The 19,045-nt window shown below is 41.3% G+C and overlaps 1 protein-coding gene across 1 annotated transcript in view; it reads right to left on the bottom strand.

The window, feature by feature from the left end:
* The window catches only part of PSIP1 (PC4 and SRSF1 interacting protein 1), a 105,816-nt gene that overhangs the window by 73,284 nt on the left and 13,487 nt on the right, over window positions 1-19,045 (bottom strand). The window contains exons 3-5 of the mRNA XM_088472656.1: window positions 13,136-13,212; window positions 4,823-4,961; window positions 2,382-2,501 (exon numbers count right to left, since the gene is read on the bottom strand). Coding sequence (XP_088328782.1) covers window positions 2,382-2,501; window positions 4,823-4,961; window positions 13,136-13,212 — 336 coding nt within the window. The remainder of the gene's footprint in view (window positions 1-2,381; window positions 2,502-4,822; window positions 4,962-13,135; window positions 13,213-19,045) is intronic.

The raw sequence follows: 19,045 nt of genomic DNA, 5'->3' as shown, positions 1-19,045 counted from the left end.
GACAGGTTAGCACAATTTACTTCACTAAAAATTTTTCAGAATTTTTAAACAAACTTTTGGCTTAGGCGTGCTGTGAAAACAATTCTGATGCACTAGGGCGCAGTGATTCAAAAAAGTTTGGGAACCACTGAGTTACAGGGTGAACAAGCCATGATCTTTTCCAGTGCTAGGCAGTAAAACACCCAGCAGACAGCATACAATTCATGGGATCTCGATTTGCTTGCTCTTCTGGACATGCTTCCTCAAGACAGCACTAGAGTATGGGCCTGATTCAGACGCGCTCGCAAGCGGGTCGATGTTGCCCAAGTGCGCATGCGCACGAGGGAGCCGGCTCCGTCGTGTGCATGCGCGAGACCCGAATAACGATGGCCAAGCCGTCGTTATGGGTCTCGCAGCAAAGGGGGCGTGCTGTCGATGGTGATTGACAGCACGCCCCCTTTGGTGGGCATGGCTGCCCAGACGGAGGCGTTCCCATGGGAACGCCTACCGTCTGGGGCCGGCCCCACTGACATCACTAGTGATGTCAGTGGGAGTGCTTTTGGCTCTGATAGAGCCAAAAGCACTCCAGGGCTTGCGGCAGCAAGAGCCTACCGCAAGGGTCTCGTCGCAAGCCCGATGGTCTTGACCATCGCGACCATCATTTTGGCTGCTCGCTATAGCTGTGGGTGGTCACCCACAGCTAAGCGAGCGGCCAGTAGGCCGCTCCAAAAAGGAGCAGGGACGGCCCTGATTCAGAGCGAGCGCTCTGTCAGACCGTCCGGCTCTGAATCAGGGCCTCTGTTCCAACCCACCCGTGTCCCTTTTGTGTCTATGTACACCCACCTACTCTGTTAGTGGGGAATGCTGATACTTGTAGTGCTAGGTCTATGTTTTGTAGTGTATGTCTAAGACATATAACATAGAATGAACCTATATAGTCATCCTGCATGTACTTAAAGTACGCTGTTCAGAGTCACCTACCATCATTGCAGTCTCATGCAGGTGTAATGAGGGTGATTTCCTGCTGTGTGGGTGGCATGTGGGGACTATAGTGAAAGAATATCATAGGAGGCTGGGTGATGGGAATGAGAAGGCTGATGGGATACAGGGAGGATGTGTGATGAGAATAAGGCTCTAATTATGAGGCTAGGTGCCTGTCAGGACTTTTCCTCAGACTGACTGCTGTTGTCTTATGAATGTAAAGGGACGTTTCATCCTGCTGGGTCCACTCTCATAAGCTGCAGCACACCGTGGACGTCAGACCCTGCTATCAGCATTATCTATGGCCACCAGCTCTGAGCATCCCATTAGGAGTAAAGAGGCACACTGGCAGCAGGTAAGATTCAGCATTGGACACAACACCTTAATGTGCAGCAATGGGCACACCACCGTACACAGACTTGAGTGATGAGTGACTGGTGGTCTGTAACTCCTAGCAGCATTAATTACAGACAGGTCCTCCTCGGAGACATGCACTATAGACCATAATCTAGGCTAATTTCCGAAATATCACAAACTTAATAACTTACTATGGCTGTGCCTTTGTGCACAGCGAATAATGTTCATTCTAACAACCAGCAGAAGAACATGTGGACAGAAGTATGTATAAGGTACAGAAGGGTGCTCATGCAGCTATCTTCAGTGCACTATAAGTCGCGTTACACATAACACGTGAGCGCCATGTGACTCGGTAGCACCGACCATCTTTTTGGGCAACTTTTTCCTTTAAAATGTGTCTTATTCTCAAAGAGATGCGAATAGTACGCACAAGCATGCCTATATGCTGTGTATAGCCTGCGACTGCGGCTATATCTGCATGTGAAATGCTACATTACAGTGTCAGCGGTTGTGGCTGTTTTTAGTAGAACAGAGACGCTAGGATCTACAGAGTCCTGGAAGTTCTGTTTAACGCACAAGGAGGCTAGATTTATGTGGGCACATCTGTAGGTGCATTCAGACTGTTTTATGACACAGGGCAGTATGTGGTGCTACGAGGTGGATATGAAAGTCGTAGGGTGGGAGTGTGTGCTATGAGGTGGATATTTTATAACCATCACTAGAATGGTTTCTGTCAGGCTGGTAGGTGGTGTGTTTGATTATAGTTCTAAGACAATGATTTTCATTACACATTTAAACCGCATCTCCATTAGATATACCATGCCTGCAGTTTTTTCACCACATCCATTTTGCCTCTGCCATGCGCTGGTAGAAAAGTCGAGGCCACTTGATTGCAATTTCCCCCCAGGCTTAAAGCTGCCTGCCAGCCCGATTGCTTAACACAGTACATATCAAATATATGTTAAATCATATGATTAAGTAAAGGATACATGGCAGACAAAAAACAAACCAAAAAAAATGGAGATATGCTATAGAAATAAATTCATGTCTTGAAATAAATTCACCTTTGATGATGCGCTTTTCCTTTTTTTATGTGGCATCTTATCCTCATTATCCTCTAAGTCTTCTTCCATTTGTGCTTCTTCTGCTTCCTGCTCAGCAGCATCGGCAATTGACAAGTAGTTCTAAAACAATAACATGATATACCACATATATTTTTGATAAAGGAAACGTAAACATGACTATACGGCACAGGGAATTACGGCATGCTTTGAATTTGAAGTTCAAGAGTTTTCTCCATACTTTATCAGGAATTTACACTCAGTCTAGTCTCAATGTTGTTAGCCTAACAATATCCCCCCTTCACTATGGTCACAAAAAAAAAAAAAAAAAGGATTAGCTGTAACTCTATTTTAATACATTTAAGAGTTGCCAAACATGATAGGATTTTTTTTTTTTTTATTTTACTTTTCTGTTTGCTGAACTTATTATACCTATTAAACAACTGGATAATTTAATGTAAATATAGTTGTAAATGTAAAAATTGCTTAATTCTTCACATCTCATCAGTCTCTGAAACGCAGCAAAATCAATCTACTGTTTTGGGGATCATGAGTAATTCCTTTTGGAATAAGCTTTCATTTTTTGGTCATGCAGTCATCACATACGAATGAAATCATAGGTTCGCATTTAGATTTGTGTGTGTACATTGTGGTTAAATGTCTTTCTAAAACGTGAAAATTGTCCATCATAACAGGTAAGAAATTAACAACAAAACATTTTCCATAACAGAAAGGGGACAAAAGAAAAAAAAAGCAAATAACTTTGCCCCTGTCAAAACCATGCTGCACTGCAGGTGAGGCAGATTTCAAATGTTCAGAGAGATTTAGATTTGACAAGCGTGTCCTAGATCAGATCTAAACTGCAGTGTAAAAATATTGGGTCCATATATCAGCAATCAATTGGGGCAATTCTACAATTTGCAGATGATTGTGGGGGGGAAAAAAAAAAGTCAGCACAATACAGTATGGGATTCGCCGATCGCTTATTCAACCAAATAGCGATTTGAATCGGTGAATCAGGTTTCCAAAATGTTGCATTTTGGAATCTGGGCTGTATATTGCTAGTGTATGGTACCGATCAGCCATTTTGCAGACAGCAAAATGATAAAGCTTCTCGCAATTGGCAGATCTGTTCGTTGGTGAAAATGATCTGCTGGTTCATATCGTCAATGTATGGGCACATATTGGTGGATTGGAGAATCGTTAAATCAGGGGAAAAAAAAATGCAGTATTGGTAATTTTTTTTGTGATTGCTGATTTATGGGCACATTACTTGCTTTTTTTTTTTGCTTTGCTCCCAACGCAGAATCAGACCCTTTCCTCAGACCTATCTACACTCAAACATACATTTGCTTGTACTAGTACATTGACCTCTACCTGGTCTTCCACCAAAAGAATTACGCTGCAGCCAGGCTGTTAAATAACCAGCCCTGCTCCTGCCACATAGCACCCATTCTCTAATCCCTACACTGGATGCCTGTAAAATGGCATTACTATTTAAAAATTGGCTTACTAATTTTTAAAGTCCCTCCCTCCCCAACGGCCTCTGCTGCAAGTGCATGGGCGGTCGGCAGACTGCCCGTAGACACTGCCAGACATATCTGCAATCGTTTGTGCAGCAGCGTCAATGCAATGTGTCTATGAATGACGCAATTCAGACATATCACCGGTACACACTGGGCGAAGGGCACCAGATATATTGGCTGATCAATCGATCGGCCAATATATCTGTCAGTGTGTAACCAGCATTACTCACTCATTTGCTTACTTTGATCTGCACTTTTGATACCTAGCATCTCCCTTAGTTCATTTGGGAGTCTAGCTTTTAGCTGTGAAGCTCAGAATCTCTAACTTGGTGCCCTGCAAAGATGCCTCCACTCTAGAAACCTTCAAAAACAAACTTAATACTAATCTGTTTACTCAAGCATTTCATTAATACCCCTTTAAGGTCTAAAAAAAAATTAAAGAAAGTACAAACCAAATTCTTAGTTCTCTTTTCTGAAGTCTATTTACTAAAATTTTCTTTTTTTAATGCAAATGTAAAGCACTTTGTTGTATTGGAAGAAAAATGCTAAATAAATAACATTGTATTTATTATTATTAATAATTATCATCAATATGAAAAGATACTTCCATCCTAAAAACTTTTCAATGAGAAGAAAGTATGGCTCTATAAACATTTATTAGAATGTAAAACATCCAGATAAATTTTTAGGATACCAAAAAATCTTTACAGACAAACAAAAAGTCAGAATCAATCTTGAATAATATTCAGGGCTAATGCACATATGATCGCATTGATCTGAGACACGTATGAGTTGAGATTTTAAAAAATAATTTTGTGGAGAGTTGCCTGTAGTTTTAGTGTACTGTGCATGCACAACACACATCATTGTACATTTTAATATATTTATTTTAAAATAAGACTTTAAACTATACCTTACCTGTGGATTTGAGAACTTAACTCTAGGATTATTGTCAATTTCCCATAAACCCTCATTGAATCCCTTTCGCTTATTAGGTTTGGCATACTTCTCTTTGTTTTCATCATATGGGAATATGTCCTTTGGTCCCAAGAATGCGCTGTGTTAAAGAATAAAAAAAAAGAAAGAAAAAAAAGATATATATACACACGCTTTAAATACTGTAAATACGTTTGTCAGGTTTGAAATTTAGACAAACCTTATACAAATACCTATTTGGGTGCATTTTGAGATGCACCAATGACATGATATATGCATCTCAAAATATTATGTAAGTTTGCGAGCATGGCCGGCTCCAGGCATTTTCCACCTGAGCGGCCACACGAGGGCGCCACCTACAGAGGGCGCGCAGATTTTCTCCCAGCATTTTGCTTGGCCCGGCCCTGGCTGTCACTGTCATGCCAGGCTCACAGCTAGCACGGACGGCCAGCCAGCCACTGGACCAGACGACGAGTGACCGGACGACGAATCACGAGTGGGGCTCACTCAGCACCATCAGCAACCCTGAAGCTGAGCAGCACTGGGCGGTCGTGGAGGCCTGGACGAGGGCGGAGGAGAGACGGTAAGTGAATGCATCACCAAGGCTGGCTGCTGGCACTGGCAGGCTGTGTGTGTGACTATGTGCCACCACATACAGCCTGCCTGTCAGTGCCAGCAAGCAGTCCATGAGTTAAAAACTGGTGCCAGAGTCTGAATGGATGCTGCGTGCGGCATCCATTCAGTGACGGGAGATTGCCGGGGGAAGCCCAGCCATTGAAGCTTCCCCCAGACTGACGTTATTTGGAAGCATACCATGCGGGCACGCCCCCCCAAATTACAGCACATAGGGGGTGTGGCCTATGGTAATTAGGCCACGCCCCCATTTCCGGCCACGCACGATGTAAGGGTACCCTTTAAAGGTACCGGCACAGGGTGCTCCAACCCCTGGAACCGGCCTTGTTTAAGAGCATCTTAAAAGTCGGCTGCATTAAAACACTCCAGTCATCGTAAACTGCATGATGATGAGTGGGATCAAGATAATAAAAATTATACACTCCCTCCAAAGTATAATCAGCACAAAAAGCCTGGACTGGTTATCACTAATGAGGGGTAACAAACAGCGAGGAGTCCACCCTGTAAAAAAAAATATAACTCACTTATAGATGATGTACAATCTGCTGCATATGGAGCTGGGAATTTAAGCAGAGAGGCCTGTTGTGGGTAGAGATTCAAAATGGCTTTAGAGTCTGATTGGCTGGAGCAAGAAAAAACCTCTCAGATCGACTACTTGCTAATATAACACACGCGAATGATGATACAATACGATGTAGTTCATTCATAGTCCCAAAGTCAAGGTCCATTAGTAGCCACTCTGATAGGCAATCAGTTGACATGCCTTTTTGTTTTCATGCAAGGAGAATATTCGCATTGCTCAAGAGGAAGTACAGTGATAAGCTGTATTTCACTAATGCAAGAAAACAGACTATTACAGGACAAAAGAAAAGATGCGATGCCTATGGCTTAAGAGTGGAATAAAGATGGGAATGGGGAATTTTGGTAAGTCTTTACATTTCTAATACAGGATTTTTGTTTTATGGTGTTTTTGTATTTATGTATTATGTAATCATTTATTATTTTGATTTATGTATTATATAATCATTAAATCATTTAAATTAATGCCCCTTTAGTGTAAAAAAAATAAAGAAAATACAAACCAATTGCTAAGTTCTCTTTGCTGAAGTCTATTTACTCTATTTTCTTAATTTTTTAATGCAAATGTAAAGCACTTCAAAGTTTGAAGCTAGATGTTCTAGCGTGACCTGGCTTCCAAGGCATGCTGACATCTCTTATTTCACAAGAAACAACATGCTGTAAAAGCCATGGGTATTTTGTTAATTACTTCCAAGACTTAATGGGATTTGAAGTTCCACACACTAATGATATGCTTCCTTTAACTTAGCCCCCTCCACCCTGAGGTTGTGGGCACTTTTGCAGACCCTAGTGCAAGGAAACTCAGCCCTGTGCTTCCCAGTCTCAGCTTAGCTCACAGTATCATAAGGGGTACCCACTGTAAGTCTCTCTGTTATAGTGCAATTGGCACAGCCTTATGCTGTAAATAGATATGATCTATAATATTTAAATGCTATAACAGATCTAGATTAAAAAGGTCGTCAATGTCTAGATAGCAAACACATGGTAGACAGTCAAAAGGTCGACAGGGGCGAAAGGTTGACACACAAAAGGTCGACATGGGTGAAGATAGACAGATGCAAAGGCTCGCCAGGGACAAAAGGTCGACAGACAGGGACAGCGAACAGGACGCTCACAGGAAATTTACACAGGCAGCCAAGACTTGAAACACCTGTCGGACGAGACAGCAAAAGCTTCTTATGGTAACATTCATGTTCCCCATCTCTGCCTAAGGTCTGCAATGCCACCTATACTGAAAAGAGCTATACACATTTACATTGTCATCATTTATTTGATTCCTGCATCTGGACCTTAGACGAGCTTCATTAGTGACACTAAGCGCTTAATTTTTGTTAAAACAGCTTTATGCTGGCTGTAGTATTTGCAGGTGGACTTCACGCCGTTAGCCTCGGCTGTATTAGCAACATCTCTTATGACTACTATTTCTTGTATACAAAAAAAGATTACTCACGAAACTTGATCAGTTATTTTAATATCTGCATTACTTCTCTGCATTTTCGCATGACTACAGTCCAGATCTTTGACAGAAGCACCTGTGGCATTGACTTTTCAAATTATATTTTAAACTATTACTCTGACTCATAGGCACACCACTAGTTATAAGTAAAATACAAAATTATTATTAAGTTTTAATGTATGGCAATGAAATTACGGACTTTACAAATACACAATTGACATAATAAAAAAAATACTAGGAATACATTTTAACTCTAAAATAAATGAAATCTTGGAGCTCCCAAATAATTTCATCTGGATTCTAGCCTTCAAGGGGAAGTCTAGACTCCCCTGAAGGAAGTGTAGAATCCAGACAAAATGTGTTGAGAGCTCCATGATCTTACCTTCATGAACTTATTATCCTTAACCAAAATAAGTCTACTACATTTAATTTTTACTATTTTTAAAAAAAACATTTTTTTTACAACATTTATTGTGATATGAACTTTGTCTTATATCAATTCTTATCTATCTTCTTATCTGGCTTCTTCGATCACCGCGACCATCGAAGAAGCCAATCGTGAATTAACTATCACTAAAGATAAAATTGCACTTTTTGAAAAGTCCCACTTGAAAACTTTAAAAAATGAAACCAGCCAGGACAGGTTAAGTAAACTGGATGAACAATGTGAAACTTACAAAAGAAACATTATTAAATTCAAGAAAAATAAAAAAATACACGGTTGACACAGATTATGATGAATACCGTGTGTACAAATGGCTGTCATTGGGGGATCCTCCTAGGTTTAATAAAGAGCGGGCCACCAGATGCAGACCATGGCAGAAAAGAAATCCAGATAGACGAGGAGATAAAAACTCCTCAAACAGTAACAGTGACAGCGATTTCCAAGTCTCAGAAAGTGAGGATTTGAATAGGTCCCAGAGAGTCCCTTTACGTCAGGTCCCCTTACCAACAAACGTATCCCTGTCAAATCCACTACCCGCAGAGGCAGGCAAAATAAGAGGCAGGGGAAGACCACCTACCAAGAAGAAAATGTAATCTTCAATCTCTTCAAAAGATCACTGACTGCCCCGGAGACTCGGGTTTTGAACCGAGGTCTAAGTGTTGTCCCTACAAATCGTTTTGACGAATTTAACTGGAGGTGCGCTTCTCATAAATTCGCGACAAAAGGAACATTTTCAGCATGAAATCACGAGCGCTGATCCCACTATTTTTGAAACGATCCTCTAGGTCCAATTTTGACCCGGTCTCCCATAATGCATCATTAAGGACGATTGGTCGCTTACTGGATGAGGCAGTTACTAAATTTGTTGCAGGACCTGGAAAGGTCCACCCCAATCTATCTAAAGCTGAAGTAAAAGACCTGGAATCATATGAAGACATTGTCATCAGGCCCGCAGATAAAGGCGGAGCAATCGTGATTCAGGACATTGATGCATATAGGTCTGAAATTGGGTCTCAACTGTCTGATATTGCTGTGCATAAAAAAGCTGCGAAGAGATCCCACTGCGGAATACCAAAGGGAATTAGAGGATATTCTGACTACAGCTAAGGATCAATTGAAAATTCCTCAAAAGGTGCTTAAAGCCCTTTGGTTCAGTATCCTAAGGTACCTGTGCTGTACACCTTACCCAAGGTACACAAGGACAGCAATAAACCCCCTGGGCGGCCTATCATATCGGCAAGAGACTCACTTCTTCAACCGGTCTCGCAGTTGCTGGACTCTATATTGCAACCGTTGGTGTGTGGACAGCCTACTTTCCTCAAGGACACTTCAACATTCCTACACAAACTAGCTGAATTTAGTAATACTCCTTCACACACGTTGTTATGCTGCTTAGACATCTGCAGTTTGTACACTTCCATCCCACATGTTGATGGCATATTAGCCATGAAACATTTTTTGGATATTAATTTGCCTAAGTCTGTTTATGATCATGGTCTATTCTTGCAGTTATTAGAGTTAACATTATGTCGCAATTACTTCTTGCATGATGGTGGTTTCTTTTTGCAGCTACGAGGGTGTGCCATGGGTTCTTCTGTGGCACCCTCGTATGCCAATGTTTTTATGTTTCAGCAAGAACAAGAATAGTTCTTCCAGGACTTTGAGGTGCAGAGAGATATTCTGTGGTACACCCGGTACATTGACTATATTTTTCTTCTGTGGACCAGGGGTACCGACAGATTTATCGACTTGATGAAGAAAATTAATAACTCAGACTCTCCAATTAAGTTTACTTTTGTATGTCATGAGTCTGAAGTACATTTTTTAAATGTTAAAGTAAAACTGATTGATCAAGCTTTTCAGACCGAGGTTTTTTTTTTTTTTTATAAACCTACGGATAGAAATACTTTTCTATTTGCTTCCAGTCATCATCCAGAACCCCTTAAGAGGGGTCTCCCTTTATCTCAGATGATGCGGAACAAGGTACCTGGAGAATTAGATACCCTGATTGGGAAGTTTATTTCCAGGGGGGTATGAGCCTAAGATTCTAAGGGAGCAAAAACTACAAGTGTTGGGTATGTCCCATAGTGATTTTTTATGCCCCACGGAGAGAAATTCTTCTAAAATTATCCTTTGGACTAGTGATTTTACTACAGCTAGTCCCATTATCAGGAGAGCCACTCAGGCGTTGCGGCCACTAGTCTTCTCGGATAAAGATCTCCCCATTTTTAAGAACAGTAGACCTAATGCTGCATTGAAAAGAGGTAGGAACCTTAGGGATAGATTCGTTAAGACAGACATTACGGGCAAAGCAGTTCCCTTAGTAGCGAATGTACATAGGAAACAACCTGGATGTTATCGGTGCAGCAATTGAACGACGTGTCCGTATCTAAATAAGTGTCATGCTTTTAAACACCCTCATACTAATAAAATGTTTGACATTAGGTATACCTTACCTGTTCCACAGAGTATGTTCTATACATTATTGTATGCCAGTGTAAATTATATTACGTGGGCCACACAACACGTAAATTTTCAGAACGAATGGCAGCACATAGTTCTCCCTTGTAATGACAACCTGATCGCAGACCTATCGATCAGCCAGTTGCCCGACACTTTAAGGAGGTGGGGAATACTCTGGCTTCATTACGGTATTTTATGATCGATCATGTGCCTGTAAATATGAGATGTGGTGACAGGGTGAAGCAGTTACTTATTAAGGAATCCAAGTGGATTTTGAAACTTGATACCATGGATTAAACGAAAAGATCAATTGGAATAGCCTTATGTAATGGATTTGATTTTATATTTCAATAGTTCTGTATCTCTCTGAAGTGACACTTGTATGTCCAGTAGATTAATATATATGTGGGTGTACTCAATGATAGATCTTGCATGTCTGTATATTCTGAATTTTAATGTCATTTTTGTATGTTTTTGTATTGGGACATTGTGCCTACACTCATTGATGCCTGTTTCGCTATGTCTTTAGGTCCGGCCGCCGGAGGATGCAGTCAGGCTCCTAAGTCAGTGGAACGCATGCTGGGGTTTCTATGACAACGCAATTGGCTGTTCTCGGAAGTGCGGCGGTCATGTGCTTCCGGCGGACGGCTGGAGACGAGCAACGGGTAGAGGTGAGGTACATAAGGGGGGTAAGTTTTTATGTTTTCTTGTTTGCTTTGTAATTGTTGTGGTCCTGAAGACGGGGCTTCGGCCCAGAAACGGTCGTAGACCTGACAATACATTTATTTGTTGCTTTGAATTCTATGAGTGCCGTTCTTTTTTGGAGATATTTATACCAGAGGCAGCTGTGATGGTGTTGGGAGTGCCGGCAGATTGTGGATACTAAAATAAATATCTCTCAAAATATCTCGCTCTCTCTCTCTCTATCTCAAAGTGAATAGGACATATAGTCAAGACATTGGCAAGGTTAGAAATAATAATTTTTAATTGAAATAATAGTTTTGTCCTTCAAACTTTGCTTTCGTCAAAGAATGCTCCTTTTGCAGCAATTACAGAATTGCAGACCTTTGGCATTCTAGCTGTTAATTTGTTGAGGTAATCTGAAGAAATTTCACCCACGCTTCCTGAATCACCTCCCACAAGTTGGATTGGCTTGATGGGCACTTCTTGGGTACCATACGGTCAAGCTGCTCCCACAAAAGCTCAATGGAGTTGAGATCTGGTGACTGCATTACAGACAGAATACCAGCTGCCTGCTACTTCCCTAAATAGTTCTTGCATAATTTGGAGGTGTGCTTTGGGTCATTATCCTGTTGGAGGAAATTGGCTCCAATCAAGCGCTGTCCACAGGGTATGGCATGGCGCTGCAAAATGGAGTGATAGCCTTCCTTATTCAAAATCCCTTTTACCTTGTACAAATCTCCCACTTTACCAGCACCAAAGCAGCCCCAGACCATCACATTACCGCCACCATGTTTGACAGATTGCGTCAGGCTCTCTTCCAGCATCTTTTCAACTTGTTCTGCATCTCACAAATGTTCTGCTGTGTGATCCAAACACCTCAAACTTCGATTTGCCTTTCCATAACACTTTTTTCCAATCTTCCTCTGTCCAATGTCTGTGTTCTTTTGCCCATATTAATCTTTTCCTTTTATTGGCCAGTCTCAGTTAGGTTTAGCGCACTCAGGGGGGAACTTAGGGTTAGGCACCCCCCCCTGGGAGGGTCAGGGTTAGGCTAGGGGGAGGGAGGATTGGGGCTAGGCATCCCCTGGTGGGACTTAGGGTTAGGCATCCCCCCGGGGGACTTAGGTTTAGGCAGCGGGGAAGAGGGGGGGTTAGGCACTTACAGGGGGGATTAGGGTTAGGCACTTGGGTGGGAGGTTAGGGTTAGGTTAGTTATTACTTACCTGAGGACGATTGGGATTTCCAGCGCTGTCGGGCTGCCAGGGTATTTCATACCGATTCTGAAATTTGTAGGTGACCCCAAACTTTAGAACGGTAGTGTGTGTGTATGTGTGTGTATATATTTATTTGAAATCGTGATGATAAATAGATATATATATATATATATATATAGATTATCCTCACAATTTCAAGTGTCAGGAATTACCACACTGTGGGTATGTGGGTAGTGAAGGTAAGCCATACTAATCTAATGCATACTAAATTTTAGCTACCCAAGCTAACATCTGGGTACTTTCTGCTCACCTAGTAATAAAAGAAAAAAAAAAAAGACTCAACTTTAAAAAAAAGGTTTGCTACAGGTTGGGTCTCCCATATCCAAAATCTTTGGGACTAGGGGTATTTTGGATATCGGAATATTCCGTATTATGGAATATTTGCATAACATAATGACATATCTTGGGAATGGAACCCAAATCTAAGCACAGAAAGCATTTATGTTTTATATACACCTTATACACACAGCCTGAAGGTAATTTTATACAATATTTTTAATAATTTTGTGTCTTAAAGAAAGTTTGTGTACATTGAACCATCAAAAAGCAAAAAGGTATCACTAACTCATTCATGCTAAAAAAAATTCCATATTTCAGAATATTCCGTATTTCGGAATATTTGGATATGGGACACTCAACCTGTAATATAAAAACAGATTTTAACTTAAGACATGCTTCATCAAAATCTAAGGAAGAAATAAAAAGCAAAAACTGAAGGAAAGAAAGAGATATAAAAAAATAAATAAAAATAAGATACTTACGTTTCATGGGTGCCAAAAAAGAAGATCGGCATTTTACTTGTGGGAGGTTTCACAGCCCCATCAGGAAGTTCATCCACCTGCATATGCAATTTAACAGCTTGAGCATTGAATTTATTTTCTAAAAAGAACATAAATCCTCCCAAGTGCATTGATTATAAAAAACATTATATGCACTATATTGTTGCCATATAAACCATAATAAATCTTAGAATCCCTATAAATTTGTCCCCTACCAACCCCCCCTCCAAAAAAAAAAAACCCTCACAACACTGAAGTGAAACTACATCTTAGTTATTTACTTTACTGAATCTGACTAAAGAAACAATAGGAAGACTTTATGACAAGTAATACAAACAGATATATTTAAAATTGGAAAAAATGAAAAGAAATTAGATTACCTACATTGTTTCATGCAAGAGCTGAATAACCAGTTACAATCATGTGAAGCTTCTTTACATAAAATTGGTATCCCATTTATTTTAGAACACTTCCGTAAACAAGCACTAGAATAGACCCATTTTGCTCCTACCAGTTGGTGTGGATCAACTGCCCTGAGCATAATGGAGGTCATCTTTACCAGTAACGCTCAGAAGACAATATACATCACTGCAGGTCAAAGCCTACAGGTTATCACAAATTAGCAGCAAGAGGCATGGAAAAAAAAAAAAAAGACAGGACACTTGGCAGGAAAAGATTCAGGGTCAAGGTAAGGTTCAATAGCAGTGTGGCATGGTCAGAAAACAATGTCGGTAACATTTGATTATAACAAACCAAATACGGAGCAGCAGTAATGTGGGGTACACACTTGAAAGACAAATTGTTAGATTGGACGACCGCCAACTGATCTGAAGATTTGGCTAAGTAACGCACAAACAATCTTGTGCAAACACACTTACGTCTAGTCAGAAGAACCAGCTGTTATGTCACTATCGCTGGTTCCTGTGGCCAGCATATGGTTCTGTCAGAGCAGATGTGAAATATTAAGTCTTTCAGCTATTTCTCATCTGCAGTGCATCACGCCGATGCTATATATCTGTGAAAGTTGTCTTTCACAGATATATCATGTGTACACACGGCCGACAGATCATTCATCAGCTGTACCATTGATATATATTGCCCAGTGTGTAGCCAGCATAAGTAGAAATAGAACCGTTACTCAAGCACAAAAATATTTACTGAGCATTCTTACTGCAATCCAGCCATATGTCCATAGTATTCCCACTAGGCTGTTTTAGCGGGGCGCCCTGCCCGATCTAAAAGGGGCAAAATGTGCCCTGCCCTTTTAGCATTGTAGCGCTAAAACAGTCTGCCAGTGTCCCGCGGGAGGGAAAAATTGATACGAAGCAGGTACCGACAAATAGCATATTTCTGCCCATATGCAGTCATGTACACACCTAGAGATGAATCCGCTTCTGCGTGGGCCCTATATGCACCTCACTTACTACTAGTTACCATCAACGTATACCTGCAGTGCACAAGACATTTCACCTAACAGGCACATATTTAGTTATGTGCTGGTCTGCATGGCCCACAGTTGTGGGAACATTGCAAACATGAGAGCTTCTTTACCCTATTTCTACCTATGAAGTTGTGCTTGTTTGCATAGCCGCACTCGGAAGAGCTTATTTTTGAGCATGCTCAGTTTCAAATCCTGCAAAATATGCTACGCAAATGACAGTACCTACAACTCTACAAATAACCCCTATGTTCTGGAGTATACGACACCAGACTATGTGTGCGGGAGGAAGTAGTCAGTTGTGCGGGCACTGCAGTGATGCAGGTTTCCCACATATCAGGTAGTGGAGACATTGCATGTTTTCATAGGAGGTGCGAAGGAAAACATGTTGTACCAGTAGGACACTGCATCAATGATGGGAATTGAATTCTTGCTCTGGAGTCCAGCGTTCTACCACTAATTTCATTAGCAGTATGCAGGAATACACTACAAAGATGACTTTTTATTGAGAATACTTTTTAACGGTCATAATTTGTCTAACAATTTTACAGATACTCACGAAGTACAAATGTGCAAAACTAGAAACAAAATGGCTGTAGGGGCAAAGAGCAGTAAAAAGGTATCGATTTCACACATGTGAATAAGAGGAGGACCAGAACTGGTGAGGTGTACATGGAGGTAATGCATCTATGACCAGTACGCTATAGGACCTCTTCTATGTTACACTGAAGATCGCTGGGTATCTACTATCAGGATTAAGGTAATAATGTACACAAAAACTTTTAAACAAGTGAAGGAGCCCTGACCCAGAATTCTTTGGCGGCTTTCAGTTTTGTCCTCTGGGTCTGGTGGTCAGTTGACAGTGACTTCTGGCTGATCCTGCAGCAGTTACAGCGGTGAGTACTGCTAACATCTAACCCTCCCCTTAGTGCCTAATCCTCCTCTCCCAAGGCCAAACCCTCCGGTCTCTGCTGAATATCAACATTTCACATGTCAGCATGTTGACATGTCAGCATGGAACATTTGCAGAAGTGTTGTCATTATGATTGACAACATAATGACTGCATCCCATTAAATACATGCTAATAAAAAAAAATAAAAAAAAAACGTAAATGAATCCCTGAAGTAGATCTAGGAACTAAAATTTAGGACTGGCATCAAGAGTCAAATAAAAATGTAAATTAATTTGAACACCCCCTGACTCTTTCCCATAGTGGAGCAGGAAAACAAACCCCCCCACACTTTTTGCAGAATTACTGCCAGAAAAAATATAAACTTCCCACCCATTGACTGGCTTGAGCTGGCCATACATTGCAATGATGCAAATAAGTTAACTAAAAGGTCTGATTCAGTGGTTCGTGCTATTGTACGTATTAAGATGCACCATTGGTCACACCCTGTAAATGCACCATTGGTCACACCCATAAATGTCTACCAAACTTGCCTATTTCTGCATCCAAATTGGTTCTGCGTCAGAGCGTTAACCATCGGGAACGCAGGTGATACGCGACTTAGATGCATGTGCAGACTGAAAACATTGGCCACTTGCTTGTGGCATTGATACTACGTGCAGCTCTGAATCAGATCCTAAATGTCTAGTTTGAGTGATTATCATTCAGCGTATGATACGGTCAGAATCTGAAAATTTGTCTGGATCTGTTTAGTTTTCAAATCTGTTCAATTCACCCAACCATCAATCATTCACTCAACTTCAAGCTGTGAATAGAGATCTCCTCTATCCATTGTGTAGTGTATGGAGGTGCTCAAACTATCAAGCAGCTACCTCAGCATTTGTCCCAGTCAGCTGATCTGCTGCATGATTGTGCAGTGTATTTCCGGCTTCGGGATCTTACCATAATCAGTATAGTATAAATCAAAGGTTCTCAAACTTGGTCCTCAGGATCCCACACAGGTCATGTTTTTCAGGTCAACCAGCAGGTGCACAGTTGTATTCATTACTCACTGACACATTTTAAAACATCCACATGTGATTCTGTGTGGAGACTTGGAAAAGATGCACTGTTTGGGGTCCTGAGGACAGAGTTTGAGAACCTGTGGAACACATGAACATCCAATAAAAGGAAATGTCTGCTAATACGCCTCATCTGCCTCTCAGCCCTTACTGGGTAAGACAAGATGAGACCACTAAAACCAGGCACCCAAAGCTGCATTCCACAAATATTCAAATACTTCTTGATTGCAGTCAAGCAAGATCACTAATTCAGACCAAAGCACCCAGGGCTACAAACCCTCAGGGGTAAATTTACTAAGATGGGAGTTCTATTAAGAAGTGATGTTGCCCATAGCAACCAATTATATTCCAGGTATTATCTTCTAGAAGGTGCTAGATAAATGAGAAGTAGAATCTGATTGGTTGCTATGGGCAAACATCACTTCTTAATAGAACTCCCATCTGGCGATCAGATGGGAAACGCCGATCTGCCGGTCGGAAAGACTGGGGACCATCGATGTTCAGCGATCCGTCGCAGGATTGCTGAAATTTCACCGATTTGACAATAATGATCATTTTTTGATCGTGATTGTCGTATCTATGAAATCCAACATGTTGGATTTCTGCGATCCTGCGATGCCGGGTTGCAGCATTGCGGCAATCCATCGCAGATGGATGGGGACCTTTACTGAAGTAATTTTTCAATTTCCTTACACACCCAAGCAAGAGTGGAAATGGGTGTCAGAGTTACACCAGTTGTTAAACAGATTTTCTAACAGTCTCAATTGTTTCATTCATTATCATCCATTATCATATATATATGGCGATAGCCGCAAGTGTAAAACTCACTTCCTGAAGAAGCCGCCAACAGGCTAATAAGGCAGAAAAATGCATAGAAGGAGAGTGCCCCTATGCAGAGAAAATTCTGGTTTTAAGAGCGGCTGTTGGTGGAGGAAAAGAACGTGGACCCCAGAGCCTACAGCACACCTCTAGGAGAAAGCCGAATCACCATATCTGAATCCAAGACGAATTCTATATCTCCGTGAGGAAGTCGGGCAGTAATACTTGAATTGGACCTGCCCGTAATCCTTAAAGCACATATCCGTCCAGGGGCGTTTTAAGAGAGGAGGGGGTCCGTGTGCACTACTCGTGCGGGGCCCCCTCCTATCTCACAAGTGGCTGGCAGCCGACTGACGCGGCTGGCTAGCCACCAGAGCATTAGTAGACTCTGGGCACTAGAGTGCTCCCGGAGTCTACTGCGCATACGCAGAACGCCGGAAAAATGACCGCGGCGGCCATTTTTCCAGCGTTCTGTGCATGCGCAGTAGACTCCGGGCACTAGAGTGTGCCAGGAGTCTTCTGCGCATGCGCAGAACACCACGGCGGCCATTTTTCCGGTGTTCTGAGCAGCAGTGACACCCAACGCGGGACCTCGGACAGGTAAGTTTAAAAAAAAATATGGGTGCAGTGCGGGGCCCCCCTGGGCCCCGCACACACTGCACCCCATTTTAGATACGCCACTGTATCCGTCCTATTACTACTCAGGATCTAAGGATAAGTGGGGTAAGCAACAAGGGATAGAGTGACATAAAAAAAGGCCATCTTATATGCATGCATGTTTCCATTAAAAGCCTAAAGGTGCCCACACGATTGGATGACACGCAAAAGATGCGATGTCATCAATGATTTCCCTTGAACTCCTGGACAGACAATATCTTGCTAAACTGTGCAATGTGACTAACGACCTATCGTGCGTCCTTAATGATTTCCAGTGCATCGTTAGGAGATTGCCAGATCTTACCTGCAGTAGGTAAGATCTGAAGATACGACAAACAACTTGCGGAACCGCACATTGGATCATTATTCCTTTTAGCTGCACGATTTGCAAATGTTTAAATGATGTATCGTTCCGAGTGGTTCCTGCTAAAACAGATCACCTAGGATTTTATTCCGTATACCTTGGTATGTCACTCGTTAAGACAACTTGTGCCTTTTCTTTTCTTGTCTATCTCGCCTTAGTCATCGGGCTACCTCCCCCCCACCCCCCAACCTCATCATTCTACCCAGTTCCTTTTCATTCTCCATATTTTATATGTTATTATTATATCACTCGCTCTTCCTAATAAGCTCCCCATAGCGACTCAGGATTACGATAATTATTGTGCAATGTGAACTGCTAGGTATAATAATTTGCAAGTTATAGACTTTATGCTCCAATTATATTAATGATTTAATGTAATATATGTAATTTTTGCTACTCTTATGTATCCAGATTGATAGATTTTTTACGGTATCTGGCTTTGTATATTTTTGATACATCTTGTGTTATATCAATCTATATTTGTTCTAAATTGAAAAATAAGAATTCATTTTGTTTACGTCAAGAAATAAGTTTTTTCTTTGAATGTTTGATTGTACTTAATTCTTGAATGATATGTTTTACAGTACATTGTATAACAATTTTTTCACTGCTCAATAAACAGATTTCAAAAAAATAAAAAAA

The sequence above is a fragment of the Taudactylus pleione genome, unplaced genomic scaffold (assembly GCF_031769625.1).
Source record: "Taudactylus pleione unplaced genomic scaffold, aTauple2 ptg000127l, whole genome shotgun sequence".
In the NCBI taxonomy this organism is placed as follows: Eukaryota; Metazoa; Chordata; class Amphibia; order Anura; family Myobatrachidae; genus Taudactylus; species Taudactylus pleione.
Note: the sequence above shows the minus strand (reverse complement) of the source record. Positions and strands in the feature narration are given on the sequence as shown.